Source organism: Manis javanica, chromosome 6 (genome assembly GCF_040802235.1).
Source record: "Manis javanica isolate MJ-LG chromosome 6, MJ_LKY, whole genome shotgun sequence".
Lineage (NCBI taxonomy): Eukaryota > Metazoa > Chordata > Mammalia > Pholidota > Manidae > Manis > Manis javanica.
In genome coordinates, this window is record NC_133161.1 from 35,879,827 (window position 1) to 35,898,411 (window position 18,585).

Genomic DNA, 18,585 nt, shown 5'->3' on the forward strand with positions numbered 1-18,585 from the left:
GCCAGAATGGAAGAAAGAAATCTTAGCAAATCTAAATAGATCAAATATAATTTGATTTAATGATTTCAAATTATTTTCAGGCCCTCAAATTCCCATCTTCACTGTTGATATCACTAATTTGGAATTATAAAAGGATACAGTGGTTTCTTGGTCTCATGGTTCCTTGGTCTGTGGGGGTGAATGGTGGACAGTGCAAGAGTGGAGGCCCTGGAGTACCAGACGGACCGTTTTCTCTTCTCTTCAGCCACTCACCTGACTTAAGGATGTCACTCTGGGGACCTGTCAGACACAATTTTGAAATATAAGACAAGACCAAAACTTTTTGGCAAGTAATAGCTTAAATCTCACATTAATCTAAGAATTCTTGCCTCCCACTTCTTTGTTCTCATTTTTCATAGCATCTGTAACATATTTCAAGAACAGTCATGAAAAATAAACTCCTTTTATGCCCTTTAGGAGAGTCATTTCAAACAGGCATGGTAGATTTAAGGCAGGGCTTTAAAATGGACTATCTACCCTAATCTAATACTTGTCTTTTGGAACAAGGGTGATCCACCACCATTATCACAGGATCCTTGAGCTGTTTCATTTTAGTAATTTGTAGTGGTGATAAGTTTAAACTGATCCACTTAACACTCAGCTAAGCACATTTTGCAAGACAGCCAGCTAATTTTAGAAGTGTAATTAATCCATGGAGGGGAGCAAATACACATGGTTAAATATTTATAAGTAATATTTACTGAATGCTTGGTATGTACCGGGCTCTCTTCTAGGATTTTATTTACACATATAATCTCATTTAATCATCACAGCAGTCTAATGAGGTTAAGATCTACTGTACTGTATTATTCCTCCTTGCAATGGATGAGAAGCCCAAGGCAACAGAGAATTAAGTGACTATTCTAAAGCCAGACTTCCCTCAGGATACTGTCCAGCCAGGCTTCAAATTTTATATTCGTTTGCACAATAACATACCAATTCAATGCTTCCAATAATAGCACGTTCTGGACACAATGCTCTGATATATGCAATTCCAAAATTTCCCCAAATATCTGTATCACCTGCCAAGTAATTAGCCTTTGAAAACAGCTTACCAGAGATAGGTGGGTCTGGTTTAGTGAAAATCTTAACAATGTGTTCAAGGTTTCTGCTTAATTTTTCTAAGCATGCACTGTATCTTAAAACAACAGCTGAAACTGTCTTAAGAGTGAGTCATTACTGCCTAACTCCATGTACAAAAGTAAACTCAAAATAAAGACCTGAACGCAAGACATGAAACCATAAACTCTTAGAAAAAACATAGGCAAAAATATCTTGAACATATGTATGAGCAATTTTTTCCTGGACACATCTCCTCAGGCAAGGGAAACAAAATAAAAAATGAACAAGTGGAACTACATCAAACTAAAAAGCATCTGTACACCAAAGGACACCATCAACAGAACACAAAGGCAACCTACAGTATGGGAGAAATATTTACAAACAACTGATAAGGGGTTAACATCCAAAATACATAAATAACTCACATGCCTCAACACCTCAAAAACAAGTAATCTGATTAAAAAATGGGTGGATGATCTGAACAGACATTTCTCCAAAGAAGAAATACAGATGGTCACCAGGCACATGAAAAGATGCTCCACATCACTAATCATCAGGGAAATGCAAATTAAAGTCACAATGAGATATCACCTCACACCAGTAAGAACGGTCACTATCCAAAGACAAGAAATAGCAAGTGTTGGTGAGGATGTGGAGAAATGGGCACCCTCTTACACTGTCGGTGGGAATATACATTGGTACAACTGCTGAGAAAAGAAGTATGGAGGCTCCTCAAAAAACTAAAAATAGAAATACCATTCAACCCAGTATTTTCACTTCTAGGAATTTTACCTAAAGAAAACAAAATCACTGATTTGAAAAGATATATGCACCCTTATGTTTATTGTTGCATTATTTACAATAGCCAAGATATGGAAACAATCTATGTGTCCATCAATAGATGAATAAAGATGTGGTACATATACACAATGGAATGTTATTCAGCCATAAAAAAAAAAGAAATCCTGCCATCTGCAACAACATGGATGGATCTAGAGAGTATTATACTCAGTGAAATAAACCAGGTAGAGAAGACAAGTACCATAATTTCACTTATTTGTGGAATATAAAAACAAAACAAAACAGAATGAACAACACAGCAGTAGACTCAGAGACACAGAAATGATTAGTGGTGACCATGGGGGAGGGGCTGAGGTGGGAGGGTGGGGAGGCCGTGGGGCATAAAAGAGGCACAAAAGTTCTCAATCATAATATAAGTTGGTCATGGGGTTAGTAGTACAGCATGGAGAATATAATCAATGATTCTGTAAAATCCTTTTATGTTGACAGTAACTGTACTAGAGGGGTGAAGATTTAATAAGGATAACTGCTGAATCACTGTGCTGTATATTTGAAACCAGTATAAGATTGTATATCAATGATACTTCAATAAAAAAGAAGAGTGGGTCAGTTATACTATTTTTCTCCTTAAGACAAATCAGAAGGCCAGATATGTTAGTTATGGGTTATAATTAATTTTACTGTTCAGTTTCCTCTGAAGACCAGGTAGTTTTCCTGAATTATAATGCCCACTCTTCATTGCTTGTTTTAATCTTGGCAACACTTACACAAAATACTGTATCAGTCTCCTTGCTTTGCCCCAAGAATTCATTCCACTCACTTTACCCTTCCCTCTGTCCATTTGACCTAGTTTGGGTAAGGAGAAGGGAACCTAGCATTGTTTTAAATCAACTGGGACAAGTTAAAGTGAAGAATCAGATTTCTGAAACAACAAAGTGAACATAAAAAACAGTTCATCAGGGTCAAGTTGCTTAGGACAGAAAGGTCTAGGTTGGAAGGAAATGGAAGCTCAGCAGACCTTAATGTTTGTGGGAACTAGGGCCAAAGTAAAAATGTTGGCAAGGATGTAGAGAAAAGGGAACCCTTCTGCAATATTTGTGGGAATGTAAATTGGTACAGCCATTCTGGAAAACAGTATGAAAGTTACCCAAAAAATGAAATATAGAACTACCATATGATCCAGCAATTCCACTTCTGGGTATTTATCCAAAGTAAGTGAAAACACTAATTCAAAAAGACCTATGCACTCCCATGTTCATTGCTGCATTATTTCCAATAGCCAAGAGATGAAGCAACCTCAGTGTCCATCAATGGATGAATGAACAAAGAAAAAGTGGTATATGTGTATATGTGTATATATACACACACACACACAATGGAATATTATTCAGAATAAAAGAAAAAAGAAAATCCTGCCATTTTTGACAACATGGATAAAACTTGAGGGCATTATCCTAAGTGAAAAAAGACAGACAAATACCATATGATAATGCTTATATAGAGAATCTTAAAAAAAAAAAAAAAAGAAATGATTGAAACACAATAGATTGGTGGTTTCCAGAGGCATAGGGTAGGAGGAAGGAATCAGGTGAATGTAGTGTAAAGGTACAAATTTCAGTTATAAGATAAGCAAGTCATGGAATGGAATGTAAAGCATGGTGACTACAGTTAGTAATATTATATTGCATACTTGAAAGTTGCTAGAAGAATAGACCTGAAAAGTTCTCATCACAAGGAAAAAAATTTTTGTATCTATCTGTGGTAATGGATGTTAACCAGACAACCTGCTGGGCTGAGTATGCTGGGATGATTTTGTCCACCTGTCCTTTCTCCTGAGCAGCAAGTTCTGTGTAATCCTTAAGCCCTTTAGCAGCCCCCTTGCTGTTGGGAAGTCTTTCAAAGTGCCTGCCTTTCTTTTGTCCCAGAGTGACCAGTTGTGGGTTCATGTTCTCCACAAGTGGCTGGAGAATTCTCATTCTGAATATTTTGCCTGTCTTTGCTTTCCAACCCCACTAATCTCCTGAGCACCATGTAATGTGGGTTTGTGTTCTCGGAGTTGATCTCCAGGGGTGGGTATTTAGCAATCCTGGGCTCCTACTCCCTTCCCACTCCATTTCTCTTCCTCACTCCTGTGAGCTGGGGTGGAGGGAGGGCTTGTGTCCTGCCAGATCGTGGCTTTGCTACTTTACCCTTTTCCATGAGGTCTTCTCTTTTGCCCAGATGTAGGCCATCTCCCTAGGTATTTCGTTCTTTTTGATGCAATTGTAAATGGAGTTGTTTTCCTTGTGGTAAGTTCTTACAAGGAAATTCAAAATCTGTAGTAACTTGGCACCATCAATAATAATAAATATTAAACTATTGTCATCAATGAGCAATGTGGTACCAGGAACCAAAGTAACATTCCCATTATCCAACTCTTCTTGCCATTTTATCAACTTAAAGAATTATTAGGCTCTTTTAAAAGTGTTCCAGAGAAATATCTTTAATTGCTGATGCTAGATTCAAGTTAAACAACTTTCTACCCACGTAAGTGGGTAGGATTACATGATGACTCACTATTTCTCCCACTGAACAGAGCTGCACACAACCTTTTGGCCATCTGGCTAAGACTAATAACCTACGGCTCTCTGGGACCTAATAATTATATCAGACTGATACATATAACTCCTGCTGGCTAAATAATAACATTTGGACTGGAGCCATGAGACAAAGATGATGATTAAAATAACATTGGTAGGGCAGTTTACAATTTATATTATTTGTCATTTATAGTTTTCATTTGTTTCTCAACTAAAACCTCATGTATTAGACATTACATTTATTATAAACCTCTTTCACCATGCTACATTCTTTGCCATGTATCTAGGACAGAGTTTGCTAACTCTAGAAATCAAAGACAATTTGCCACATAGTAGTTGTTGATTGCTTAAGCCATGAAATGCCTGCATAAAATGTAAATAGCTCCATTATAATGAGAAAAATCCTACTACCCTACTACCTTACCAATCTACCTTGGCTGGACTTTGAAATTGTTTCTGTTCTACATGGCTTAAGACGCTTTTTTTTAATTTGGTTGCTTTACTCTGGCTTAATGAGCCAGATTCTTGAGCCAACAAGTACCTTTCCTACCAGCCCCTAAACAAAATTGACTATTTGTTACAGGAAAAGGCAGTGCAATGACATGGTAATGACTGCCTACTGTGGAATTTTCATCTCCTGCAGAAATTTATGACCCCATTCACCACAGCATCATATGCCTCCTAGAAAAAGCAGCAATAGGTAGTTTATTCCTGTCTAGAAATTGATGTGTAGCCAGGGGTAACATGTGCACGTTCACATCTGCCTAAAGTAGGGTATAAAATGTGCCCATGAATCAAAGATACTCCAGTATTTTTAAATCACAGGAAGTCAGAACTAGCTGCAAGAGGCAGGATTTGATTGCTAGGCTTCAAATGATCTTGATTTATCACTGCTCCATTTCCTGGACTAGATGTTCTCTACAGGTCCTTTTGACTCTAATGTTGTCAGATCTGTGGACAAGCTTAGCTGGTTTAAGGAATCCTCCTAAGCTATGGTAGCATGTGTTGGATCCTTGATGTCATCTGGTATTTTTCACGAGTGCTTTGGGTTAGGAAACATAATGGACATTGAAAGATATTGCAGTATAGCTATAGAAAGGAGTCATCAAAACTGGTTGAAAAAAAGGAAATATTTGAATGAAAAAGAAAACAGGTCAGAAAATAACATGTTTGGGTGTCCCAATTTCCATTCTCTCCTTATTTCCTTTATATCAAAACTCCTGATTTTAAGCTGGGCACAGGGCCATCGGAAACAAAGATATTTCTCAGTAGCTCACCAGTAGATATGGCCATATGTCTCACTTCTGGCTAATGAGATATAAGCCAAAGCATTAAGTGCAATATCTGTAAAGAGTCCTGCTGGCTGGAATGCAGACAAGACCACTGAAACACAAGTAGCCATCCTGAACCATGAGGGGGAACTTACCTCCTGGGGATGGAGGAGCCTTGATCCCTGACATCATGAGTGCTATCTATACTTGCCCTGAACTCACTTCAAACTTCATTTCCATGACAGAGAAATAAACTTGTTTATATCACTACCATTTTGGATTTTCTGTCCTTCGCAGCAGAATTAATCTTGGTGACAAAGCAGGAATATTTGTATCCCATTTTAATAAAATTATGTAGGTGTGTATGCATGTGTGTGTGTGTGCACACTCATGTGTGTGTGTGTGTGTGTGTGAGTGTGTGTGTGTGTGCTGGGTTCAGCCACCCAACATGCATTTTCCCATTTAATATTCTGATTTCCTTTTAGTGAACTGCTCCTTTCTTGCTGTGTGACACCTCAGTGGGTGGTCAAGAATAGGTGTCTGTTCTCTGATGAATCCAAGGGCATCCCCAGAGGCTCCTTTCATCAGGTCCTTCTTTTCAGTGCCCTGTTTCCTGGGAGACCAGGTAAAGTTTCTTAAAGCTCAATCCTAAAACCTCTCCATTTCTTGGCTATGCTCCCCCACAAAGGAATTTATTGTCCACGTCAGCTTTTGCTACATCTATTAACAGATAAATCACAAAAATATAGCTACAGCCTGAACCTGTTCTTTGAATTCTGTACACATGTATCAGTCAGGACCCTGGCAGAAATAGGCAATACACTCCAAGTGGCACAGTTTGAGTGGGTGGACAGAATACAGGGAAATTATTAGAGGCAGCACAGTATTCTGGAACAAGCAAGAAGGCAGCCCGAGACTGGAGGCAGAGGACTTGGTAGGCAGAGCCTCCTCACAAGAGTGAAGATCTTTGGTTCAGGCAGGCAGCTAGCCCCACAGCCACTCTGCGGGAAAGAGGCCAGGAAAATAAAGACCTACCTCATTCCTCTTTCTCCTGCCAGTGCTGCCCACTGACCACACCCAGTCTGAAGCCAGAGGCAGAGGGAGTTTGTCGGTGCAGGTCAGCCTCTCGGGGCTGTAAGTAGGGTGGAGATAAGGTCTGGAGAGCAGGCAGAAAATGTGCTGTACAGCCCATATATCCAGTTACCTGCTTAACATCTTTTGATGTCTCAAGGCACCTCAAATTCAGCATGCCCTAAATCAAACCATTCATCAATCCCTGCCAAGACTTAGCCAACCCAGTCTTCTTTCATTGTTGGCAATATTAGGAAATGGCACTATTACCAACGTATTTATGCAGGCCAGAAACCTTGAAATAATTTCTCACCCCTCTCTTTCCCTCTCCATCTATACTCAGTCTATCATCAAGTCCAGCTAATTTTATGTAACATTATGTGATTCCCATTCTTCCAACACCAAAAGCAATGATGTATTTTTTTCCCTGCATGTATGTATAAAAGTAACAATATTATACACAGCAGTAATAGTAGTATAACTCCATTTGGGTACTAGCACCTGATTCCAATGTGTGTAAGTAAGTGGGAGCGGCCTTCCCACACATACTTACACTAAGCAACTCTTGAACACCAGCAGGGTGTTGGAGAACTCCTGATGTTACCTGCTCTGAGATGGCACCAGATTCCCCAGATTAAGTGTTCCATCCTCCAACACTGCATTCCACCCCCAAAGATGCCAGTCCAAGCCCCAGGCAATTCCCTGTGCTTCTGACCTACTGGCTACAGATAGGAGGTTCCCACAACCTCCCCCTTAGGTTTGATTAATTTGCTAGAGCGGCTCACAGAACTCAGGAAAACCCTTAAGTTTACCAGTTCAATGAAGGATACCATAAAGGATACAAGTTAACAGCCAGATGAAGAGAGATATAGGGCAAGGTCCCAAATAGAGGAGCTTCTGTCCTCGTGGGGCTTGGGGCCTGGCTCCGTGGCTCATGGAGGTGCTCTGGTTCCCCAAGCATGGAAGCTCTCTCTGACCAAGAAGAAGGACCCAACGGAGCAGGGCAGAGCACAGACAGAGAGAGAGCTCTTCTCATGGGTTTGTGAGGCTTTATTGCATAGTAATCACTGACTAAATTATTGGCCCTTGGCTGATCCAGCCTCCAGCCCCTGCCCTTGGGTAGAGTCCCAAAGTCTCTCATTAGCATGACAAAACACCCATTTCACCTTTAAGACTGCAGTGTTTTCAGGAAATGTGAATGAAGAACAAATATACCTGGGAAATACATATTTGGTCATATGGTTTTGGTATTTCTTATAACTCATAATATCACACCTAAATTCCGCAAAACAAAACAAAACAAGAACCACTCTCTCCCACTACTTTGACTTTTGAGAAGAGAGGGGGAAACAAGGAAGAAAGGCCGAGACCACCAAGTCCTGTCTATTATAAGCCTTCTCTTCAATCCCATGAGACCCTTATTCTTCCAGTAAAACCTCTTTTTCCTCAATTTAGTGAGAGTTAGTTCCTGCTGTTTGAACAAGAGCCATAATGAATAAAGTAAAATGCTTAATTAGGATGCCAACTGAAAAAGTACTGGCTCCTCAAACATATCATTGCTCTTCAGAATTTACAGGATGTCTGAAGCTATTCTCTATTTCTAAGTATCTTCTTCAAAGAGAGGCAATAAAAGATAATTTTGTTAATTAAAAAATGTAAGGTATAACCATGCATAGCATGACACCATATGGTTACAGTTGACATCTCTCAGAGGAGGGATTAGAGGTGATTTGTATTTTCCTCTGGATCTTTGGTCCTATATTTTCTACTGCAAGTATACATGATTTCTGTAATTGAGTTTTACAAAGTAAGTAAACATCTTAAAAAATAAAATAAATTTTAGTGTATTAATGCTGGAATAATAGTAAAAAGTAAAGTAAAAATAAAAAATAAAAAGCTTTGATACTGTCTACTAAGACAAACGGCAAGAAACAGGTATTAAAGAAATGTATTAACAAAACAAAACTAAGGTTTGGGTTTTGGATGGGTATTCCCACAATATAGACACTCACAGATACACTCACATACACTTGCACACACACACACACACACACACATACACACACACATACACAGTAGCTGAGGTCATTCAGTCAATAAGCATGTATTCATTTGTTGAGTGTATGCTTATAATTCAAACTGGTAAATTGTTTGACTAACAGATTTTACCTTCATTATGTGTCTATGTACATAGCACATGGTCTATATAGGTCTTGGAGATAAAAATGAATGAAACATGACTTTCATTGTTGAAGCACTTAGAGTCATGTGTGTGGGATTATACAAGCATGGCCTGTGTACCACCTGCATCAGTCACTGGCAGCAATGGTTCAGTGGAGACACCTAGGGTTTTCCCCTGGAATCAGGGAAGACAATACATTGAAGATGAGATTTAAGCTTAATTTTTAATAATATAAGGAGTTAACTAGGCAAAAAAAAAAGGACTGGCATTCTACTTAGTACAAGGCAAGGAATATTCAAGAACTTCATTCTAGAGCTTCCCTATTTACTAATTTGTAAATAATGTATCATAGTAACAGTACTATAGACTTCCACTTCTGCTACCGAAAGAATATATATGCTGGAAGTAAAAGATGAATGCTGGCACTGTCCACAGCCATAAAGACTAACATGTTTATTAATTATCCTTCTGCTTATACTTCATACAGGTTAGTTGTTTGACTAACAGATTGTATCTTCATTATAAGTCCTGTGTGGCCAGTAGTAAGCTGGAATTTTATAGCTATCTTTGAGTTAGAAATGTCTTATATTTCATACCTGGAGCCAAGTTCAACTGACTCCATAGTAATACTGCCTTTGAGTTGTAAAACAGCAAGAAAACTTACATTTAAGTTGTTCTCTAAAAATTTGCAATTGAAATATTAACAAAAGGATTATTTTAAAATTGAAACTCCCCATGCTTTCACCTTGCCTTTATTCATTCGTTCATTCATCTAAACATTCATTTACACAGTCCTTTATATACATAAGCTAGAAACTGGAGTCAAAGAATCAAGGAGATGCTTGGAGCCTGGGCGGCAACAGTAGAAGCCAAGAGGAGGCAGAGCTTTTGAGAGGGGAAAGATGAGGTCTGTTTGGTGCTGAGTCTGATACTCTGCTGGCACACCTAAGAGGACAGGAAAGCAGGCAGTTGGGAAGGCCAGTCTCCAGCTCTGGGGAGTGCACGGTTGACTGTGAAGTGACCCCGATCAGAGGCAATGCTCACTGCCGGCTCTAAATGTGGCCTTAGTTGTGTCACTAAGCCTCTTTGGTCTTCAGCTTCCTCCTCTGCAAAAGGATCATGTATTTTAGAAAAAAAATTACACAACAAAACTTGACTTTACTGATACTATTTCTTCAATTAAGTAAAGAGGAAAAGCATGTTGAAAGAACATGTGAGAAGAGAAAGGGGTTTGCGGCAGAGCCTTGAGGATCCCACTGGCAGCTTTGGATGGAGGTGAGGTTGCTGCAAGCAAAGAGGCAGGGGAGTAGCAAGGAGCTCTGCCTCTGTTCTTTGGTCTTGGAGGTGGGATGCAGGGAGCCTATACTGAGCAGATGGAGCAGAAGGTGGAGATGGGCAGTTACTTGTACTTCCTTAGTCCCTGGGGATTCCCACATGCCAGGTGGAAGTACTTTGATCTCCCGATTCAGTAAGCTGAAGGAAAAGGATGGGAACATTAACTGCACACAGAACAACAAACTCAATCACACTCTTAAATCAAATGCCCCACACTGTGTCTGCACCTTTACGCGTGGGCAATTCATTCCAACTGACGTTTAGCTGGTGTCTAACAAGTTCCAGACACTCTTCGAGGTAGTGGGGATTTAAAAATGGATGAAATATAGTTATTACTCTAAAGACCCTGTGGCATGGAAAGGAAGGCAGTCATGTTTATAAACAATTAGAATTTAACGTGAAGAGTACAATTATAACACAAGTGCAGGGAATTGTAGTAGCAGAGAAGAGAAAGTGAAAAACTCTACTTGAATGAGACCAAGAGAAGAAAAGAGGGTGGTAAGGAAAGACTACCCAGATGTAGATGACCCCAAGGCATAAGGGAAATTTCACATTTTATATCATACCCTGAAATTTATTCATTCAAACACTATTTATTAAATGCCTATTATGTGCCAGGCACTATTCTAGACATGAGATAAACAGCAAACAAAACTGACAAAATCTCTGCTCTTAAGGAACTTACAGGCTAGTGAGAGGGGACAGGCAACAGATACCAAATAAATGAACAGTACATGAGATGGTGGATGAGTGCTATGGGGAAAAACAAGACAGGAAGGACGATGGGGAGGGCCTGAGGTAGAATGAGTTATTTTTAAAAAGGTCATCAGGGCAAGCCTCAATAAAAACAGGATCGTTGAGGAAATCCCTGAGGGAGATGAGGAAGCAGGCCATGTGGATTTAGAGGAATAGTGTTGCAGGAAGAGGGAACAGTGACTACAAAGGCTATGAAGGATGCATGCTCAGCAGGTTTAGGGAACAGCACAGAGTAATGTGAGTCAGGACAAGGGAAGCAATAGAAAATAAGCTGGAGAGTTAAAGTAGAGCCAGTTCAGCTTTGAACACAGAAAGAGGGAGATGTTTTGGAAACCTTATCCAAGTGGATTTGTTCAGTGGGCTCTCTGAATCCAGGGTTCAGATGGTCTGAGCTGGGCATTGATGGTGGACAGGTGGTGTTTGAAGTCTTGAGACTAGACAAGACCACCACAGGGTGAATGTACATGGCAAATGGAGGAGGTCTGTGGACTAAGCCAAGAGCACTCCAGTGTTCGGAGATTGAAAATGAGGAGGAACCAGGAAGTAAAAGATAAACAGCCTGATAGGAAAAAGGCAAGTCAGGAGAGTGCAGTGTCCTTGAAGCACAGTGAAGAACTGTTTCCAGAAGGAAGAAGTGATCAACTCTGTCAAATGGGTCAAATCAAACAAAAGGAAGACTAGGAGTTGGCTGTTGGATGAGGGAGCATACAAATGCTTGTTGATCTTGACAAGTTTTGGTGAGGTGGTGGGAGCATAACCCTCTTACTTGGGGGTTCAGGAAAGGAGAAAAGCAGGATTGTAACTGGGAAGTATCACAATTCTTTTGAAAATTTTGCTGTAGAGGCAGAGAAATGGGACAGTGGCTAGAGGGAGTTGGGGAATCAAGAGAGTTTTTAGAAGTTTTTTTTTTTAAAGAATAGGGATATTACAGCCTGTTTGCATACCAATGGGGATGATCTAAAAGAAAGGGAAGTTCATCAATACAGGATAGGGGAACTTGATATAGAAATAAGGGGAGAAAATTGTAGAAGCACTATCTTTTTGTAGAAAAAGAATAAAAATTATAGAAAGGTGTGCATAAAAATGTTTGGTCCTTGACAAACTTAAACTAAGAGAGACCCCCAAACAGCCATTCACGCTTTATGCATCAAGTCACGTTTCCCCATGGGCACAAGTGCTTCTGTGTATATTTGTGACAATATTGTGGAAGTATAGTACATATGGTCTGCTAGTAAACTGGGTTCCTTTTTGGTACTGTGGTTGAATAGATCCATATTTGTGTTGTTCTAAAAGGTTATCTTGATTCCTGGGTATTGATCCATTTATTCATTAAGCAGACATCTACTGAGTACACTATGTTAGACACTGTGACAATTGCTGAGGACACAAACGTTGAGCAAGGCGGGCATCATTATCCTTGTCTCCAGGGATCTCGAAATTGGACAAGTAAGCAAGTATTTACAATACATATAAAGCTGCAATGGGAGAGGTAGGTACAGTATATTTGTGGGTGTAGAAGGGATCCTAACACAAATATTGGGAGTGCAAGAGGACACGGAAGTTCTCATACAGAAGTGACATCTAAGCAGAAACCTGAAGAGAAGAAATTGGCTACACACAGGAGCAGTGTTCTGACCTCTCAGCAAATGTGAGAGCCACTGTGCTTCCAAGTAATTTACATACAACTGAGATAAGGAAAAAGCCAGATATTTACATGAGGGTTTCGCTGCTTTTCAAGGCACTATCCACACATTATTTCCTGAGACCCTCACAACAATCCAGAGCAACAGTGCTGAACTATTATCACCACTTTACATGGAACCAAGTAGAGGTACAGAGAGTAAATGACTGTTTTAGTTCATTTGGCTACTATAACAAAACACCATAAACTGGATGGCTTATAGAAACCAGATTTGTTTCTCACATTTCTGGAGGCTGGGAAGTCCAAAATCAAGGCTCTGGCAGATTTGCTGTCTGGTGGTTCACAGGCAGCCATTTTTCTTCACTGTGTCCTCACACAGTGGAAGGGGCCATGATCTCTCTGGGTTCTCTTCTATAAGGGTACTAATCCCATTCACGAAAGCCCCACCCTCATGAATTAATCACTTCCCAAAGGCCCCCACCTCCTAATACCTTCACATTGAGGGTCAGGTTTCAACATGGGCTTTCTAGGGCAATACAAATATTCTGTCTATAGCACTCCCCAAGGTCAAAAGACTAGTACTTATTGGAACTAGGGCCTGAATGACTGATATACTGAGCATTTACTATGTGCCTGGAAATCTTTTAAGCATTTTACAGGCCTTAACTTATTCAATCCTCATCCTCACAAAAATTCTGCCATCCCCATTTTACAAATGAGGGGACTAAGCCACTGAGGTTATTATTGCCCAAGGGCCATACAACTAGTAAGTAGTGGAGCTAGTATTCAAATTCACTTAGTCTGCCATAAGAGCACATAGTTACACCCACCATACCAAGTTGTCCACTGAAGAATTTGTCTTTACTGAGCTCAAAAAGGATGCATTTATATAGGTATGCTGTATATACAGTGGTGGATCAAGGTATGGAGAGGTATTCTTTCGTGATAGCCCTGAACCATATTACTACCTCTGTTAGGATGGTCAAATGGCCACTATAAGTGAAGTTGGTGTTAACTTTGTGTAATCTTGTTTAACTAGGAGAAGTTTCCATGACCACAGAAGGGAAGGATGCTTTACTTCTGTGACTTGGGAGCTGTCTTGAGGTTCCTCTAGTCTTTGTTGACCTTCCACACTGAGCAGCTTTCCATATTATGTACAGGCAAGAATCACATGTCAGACATCAGACATAACAAAGCACTATGCAACTGCTTGAGGAACACACTGGCACTGTGACATCTAAATGAAAGTTGTCCCTTCAAAGTTTCTTTAGGAAAAACTGATGCTATTGCTTAAAACATTTTTGCAACTCCTCTTCCACTCAGACCCTATGGCATGTAGAAAATGTTCATCCTGATAGCCAGAAAATGTGGAAGTGTCTAGAGGACATTCATAGCCAAGTCTGTTGATCAAATTTCTATTTTTAATAACTTTATTCAGGTCTAATTTATATACCACATAATCCACCTATTATAAATGTGTATATCAATGATTTTTGATACATCTAGAGTTGTGTAACCATCACCAAAACCTTGTTTTAGGATGTTTCCATCATCCTGTAAATCTCACCAGTGCTCATTTTATAATTCATCTCCACTTCCACCCATTGCCCTAGGCAACCATTGATCTTACTTCTATCTCTGTAAATTTTCCTTTTCTGGACATTTCACATAAATGGACCATATGATCTGTGGTTCTTTGTGACTAGCCTAATGTTTTGGAGGTTCATCCATGTTGTGTCATGTATTAGTATTTTGTTTCAATACATTGATAAATAGTAAGTAGTTCATTGTATGGATATACCACTTTTAGTGTATCCATTCACCAGCTGATGGACATTTGGGTGCTTCTAGTTTGGAGCTATTATGAATAATACTGCTATAAACATTCATGTATATGTCTTTATGTGGACATGTTTTTATTTCTCTTGAATAAGGGTTTTTAAGTGTACAATTAAATGGCTTTCAGTATAGTCACAGTGTGTAACCATTGCCACAAACTAATTCCAGAACATTTTCATCATATCCTAAAAAGAAGCCCTGTACCCATTAATATTCACTCCCTATTTCCCTTTCCCTTCATTCCCCAGACACCAGTAGTCTACTTTCTATCTCCATGCATTTACCTATTCTGGACATTTAATATAAAAAGAATCACACTGACTGACTTCTTTCACTTAACATAATGTTTTCAAGATTCATCTGAGTCTTAATACATATTAGCACTTCATTTCTTTTTAGTGGCAAAAAACCCAAAACAGATTGTATGGATATACCACAATTTATCCATTCATCACTTGATGGACATTTGGATTGTTTCCTCTTTTCAGCTATTACGACTAATACTGCTATGAACATTTGTGCATAAGTTTTTGTTTGGATACTGTGGGCAAAACTGTAATACTTCCAGAATATCTCACCTGGTTTTAGTACATCTGCATATCAATAGATGGTCAGAGGTGGAAAGAAGTATGGCTTTGGTACATTTGCATCATTCCTCAGGAGTGGAGAGAAGTTCATCTCCACATCAGTGGGTAATTACCTGGGCAACAGAGGGCTTATCTATACCTGAGAGGTGAGGGGGATGGCCGGTTTTGCTTCTTCTGGAGCAGAGGAGACAGATGGCCCCGGACTGAAGTTTGTAAGCAATAAACAGATTTTAAACTTTATTTCTCCCTTTGACTGATTTTGGTTTCTAGAGGTATTTTGCCCAGGAATTTCCTCTCCCCGGACTTACATCTGGCGTAGTTGGCAGGATTCCTCTGAACCTGAAATGTTATAATGAGTGCGACCTTTGGGAGGGCCACCCCAAGAAATGATGGGGAGAAGTGGTGCTCATGCTGAAGGACATGTGTTCACACTCGTGTGGTCATGGAGGCACCACCGCTGCTGGCTGTGCTGACCCTGGCCTGTGGCCTGAGCCTAAGGCTACTGCTTCAGCCATTGCTGCTGCTTCTGCTGCCAGCTGGAGCCTGGTCACAACTATGGAAAGGAGCAGAGGTCTGGTACATCTTAATAGAGAAGCAGCTGGCTGCTGTGTACCATGCCTTGCTGGCTATGGAGTCCATTACTGGAAAAGCTCTGACCAAGGTAATAACTACCTATCCCATTGCGGGGTGGGTGGGAGACTGGACCCAAAGGTCATGTAGTGGTGTGGCACAGACACCTACCATATATCATGTGACAGGCCATTTGCCTTTGGCATCCCCAGGGAATGAAGCAGACGCTTTGGCCCAGGTGCACTGGCTAGAAGGAAAGTCTGCTCGGATGTGGTTCTGCCCAGTGGCTACATCAGTGTTTGTTGCACATGGGGCAAAAGACAATGTGGGCTGTAGCCCGTCAGTGGGGCTTGCCATTGACCTTTGTAGAAGACAGCTGAGCCTGGATGGAGTGCCTTGCATGTTGTGCAGATCAGCAAACCAACAAGAGAGGCCTAGAGTGTCTCTTGGCAGCCTATGGCTGGTTGCTGGTGATTGACAGCAATCAAGGCACCCACTTTATTGGACATGCATTGCAAGGATGGGTGCAGCAATTAGGAATAAAATGGATGTGGCCCTGGACATTTCAACACATGGACCAGCAATGGCTAGCTCTTCTAGCCCCTTGGGGAAAAGGCCTGGAAGCTGGCCTCCATTTTATTCCTGGAATAACAGAAAAGTGGCCTCCCAAAATCATGGTTATTTGCTTCTACAGTCCCTGTGTCCTGGATGTACCCACTGGCTTCAGCTGCTGCATGATGGCTGGAATGGACAAGCTTTGGACTTTATCTGCATGGGACTTTGAACCTAGCTGAATCCAATGGCTTGAGAATCATGATTGTGTTGCTGTTGTCAAGAAAAAAATGCTTAAAGAGAGGCTTGACTTTGTCTAATGTTTGGGAAAAGTTTTGTGAGCAATCTAGCATGGTTGTTAGGAATGAGTAAACAAGTGTAGAAACATATTTTGTGCTTAGTAAGAGATTGTGCTATAAAGTACATTTACTTAATCTGAATAGGATGAATCCTCTGGCTTGATGATTATCATGATTTTATTGTTGTTGCTATTGTATGTCATTAGTTTGGCCATAAGAGGGGGAACAAGTAAATTGTAAGGTGAGATTTCTGGAGGGGTGGCCTGTGGGTAAAACTGTAATATTTTCAGAATATCTCGCCTGGTTTAGTACATCTGCATATCAATAGGTGTTCAGAGGTGGAAAGAAGTATGGCATTTGCATCATTCCTCAGGGGTGGAGAGAAGTTCATCTCCATATCAGTGGGTTATTACCTGGGCAACAGAGGGCTTATCTGTACCTGAGAGATGAAGGGGAAGGCCAGTTTTGCTTCCTCTGGAGCACAGGAGAGAGACGGCCCTAGACTGCAGTTTGTAAGCAACACACGAGTTTTAAACTTTATTTCTCCCTTTGACTGATTTTGGTTTTTAGAGGTATTTTGCCCCAGGATTTCTTCTCCATGAATTTACAGACATAAGTTTCCAATTTTCAATTCTCTTGGTATATATATCTAGGAATGGACTTGCTGGGTCATGTGGGAACTCTATGTTCAAGTTTTGAGAAACTGCTAAAATGTTTTTCAAAGTGGCTGCACCATTTTACATTCCCCATCTTCAAAGAATGAGGGTTCTAATTTTTCCACGTCATTGCCAACAGTTACTCTTATCTGTATTTTTTTAAATAGCCATCCTTGAAGGAGTTGAATATTTTGATCAAGGTTTTGATAAAATTAAATTTTGGTAAAATGAACTAATACCACCAATGAGTCAAAAAAGAATCCCAGGGATTGATAGCAAAGTAAAATAGGAATTCTTATGCAGCATATAATTTGACTGTAAACAATTCCCAAATACTAGCTCCCTAAGGCTCAAAGAAGCAGTAGCATTGTGCACTTGAACATGGCTTTGTACTGAGAAGAACAAAGAATGTCTCCCACATCTGTCTGACGATACAAGGGCTTTGGGACTTATACGTGACAGGTACAAGGACAAATTAGTATGACCCCTTTGGAGGGCACTTTAGTATGTTACAGAAGACTGAAACTAACAATTACATATTTCAGAATGTATCCTGAGAAAATAAGCAGAGACACACACAAAATTTAGGCACAAAAATGTTCATCACAGTATTATTTAAAAAGACAATTACTGAAGGGTTTAAAAACTTAAATCTTTAAATCTCCTTTATTCTTACCTATATTTTCTAAATCTTCTAACATTCCTTTATGTAATTAAAACCATTCAGAATACATGTTATTTCTTAAAAACTCTACTCAGTCTTCAGTGTGAAATTCAAGGCTGCAGCTTTCTTGATGAGTTCCCTAATCTTCCAATGGTCACTCCTGTCTTGGCATTTTGGTGCAGATAGGGCTGGGTCTGAGAAGGAAGATAATAAAAGAGGAGTTGCTTGTAATGACAGAGATTCATGACCAAGAGTGGCTTTTAAACTTGGTTTCTAAACTGATTACGGAAGAGGCTTAAAGATAGTTGCATGAGAGGTGAGAAAGAAAACTCCTCCCAAAACCACATATAATGTGAAAATATAGCAAATACATCTAATCCTGGAAGAGAAACAAGAAAGAAGGCTGCAGCAGACTGCATACACCTGGAGAAAACAGAAGACCTCGAAGAAAAGGGTAAAGTACCAAAGCTGTGATCCAGAGTAGGGAGGGGGTGGAGGCCTAGGACTGCTGTACACCCAGCCCTGGAAATCTGCTCCGGGAGCATGAACCTACATGACATGGTGCTCTGGAGATGAGTGGAGTTGGAAAGCTAAAACAGGTGGAACACTTGGAGAGACTGAGATTACAGCCACTTGTGGAGAACACGTATCCACAACAGGCCACTCAGGGACAAAAGAAA

The 18,585-nt window shown here is 40.1% G+C and overlaps 1 protein-coding gene across 1 annotated transcript in view; it reads right to left on the bottom strand.

Annotated features, from left to right (window-relative positions):
* Nucleotides 1-17,958: 17,958 nt before the first annotated feature.
* The window catches only part of LOC108388156 (uncharacterized), a 34,350-nt gene continuing 33,723 nt past the window's right edge, over nucleotides 17,959-18,585 (bottom strand). Inside the window, exon 5 of the mRNA XM_073239993.1 lies at nucleotides 17,959-18,099. Coding sequence (XP_073096094.1) covers nucleotides 18,016-18,099 — 84 coding nt within the window. The 3' untranslated portion in view covers nucleotides 17,959-18,015. The remainder of the gene's footprint in view (nucleotides 18,100-18,585) is intronic.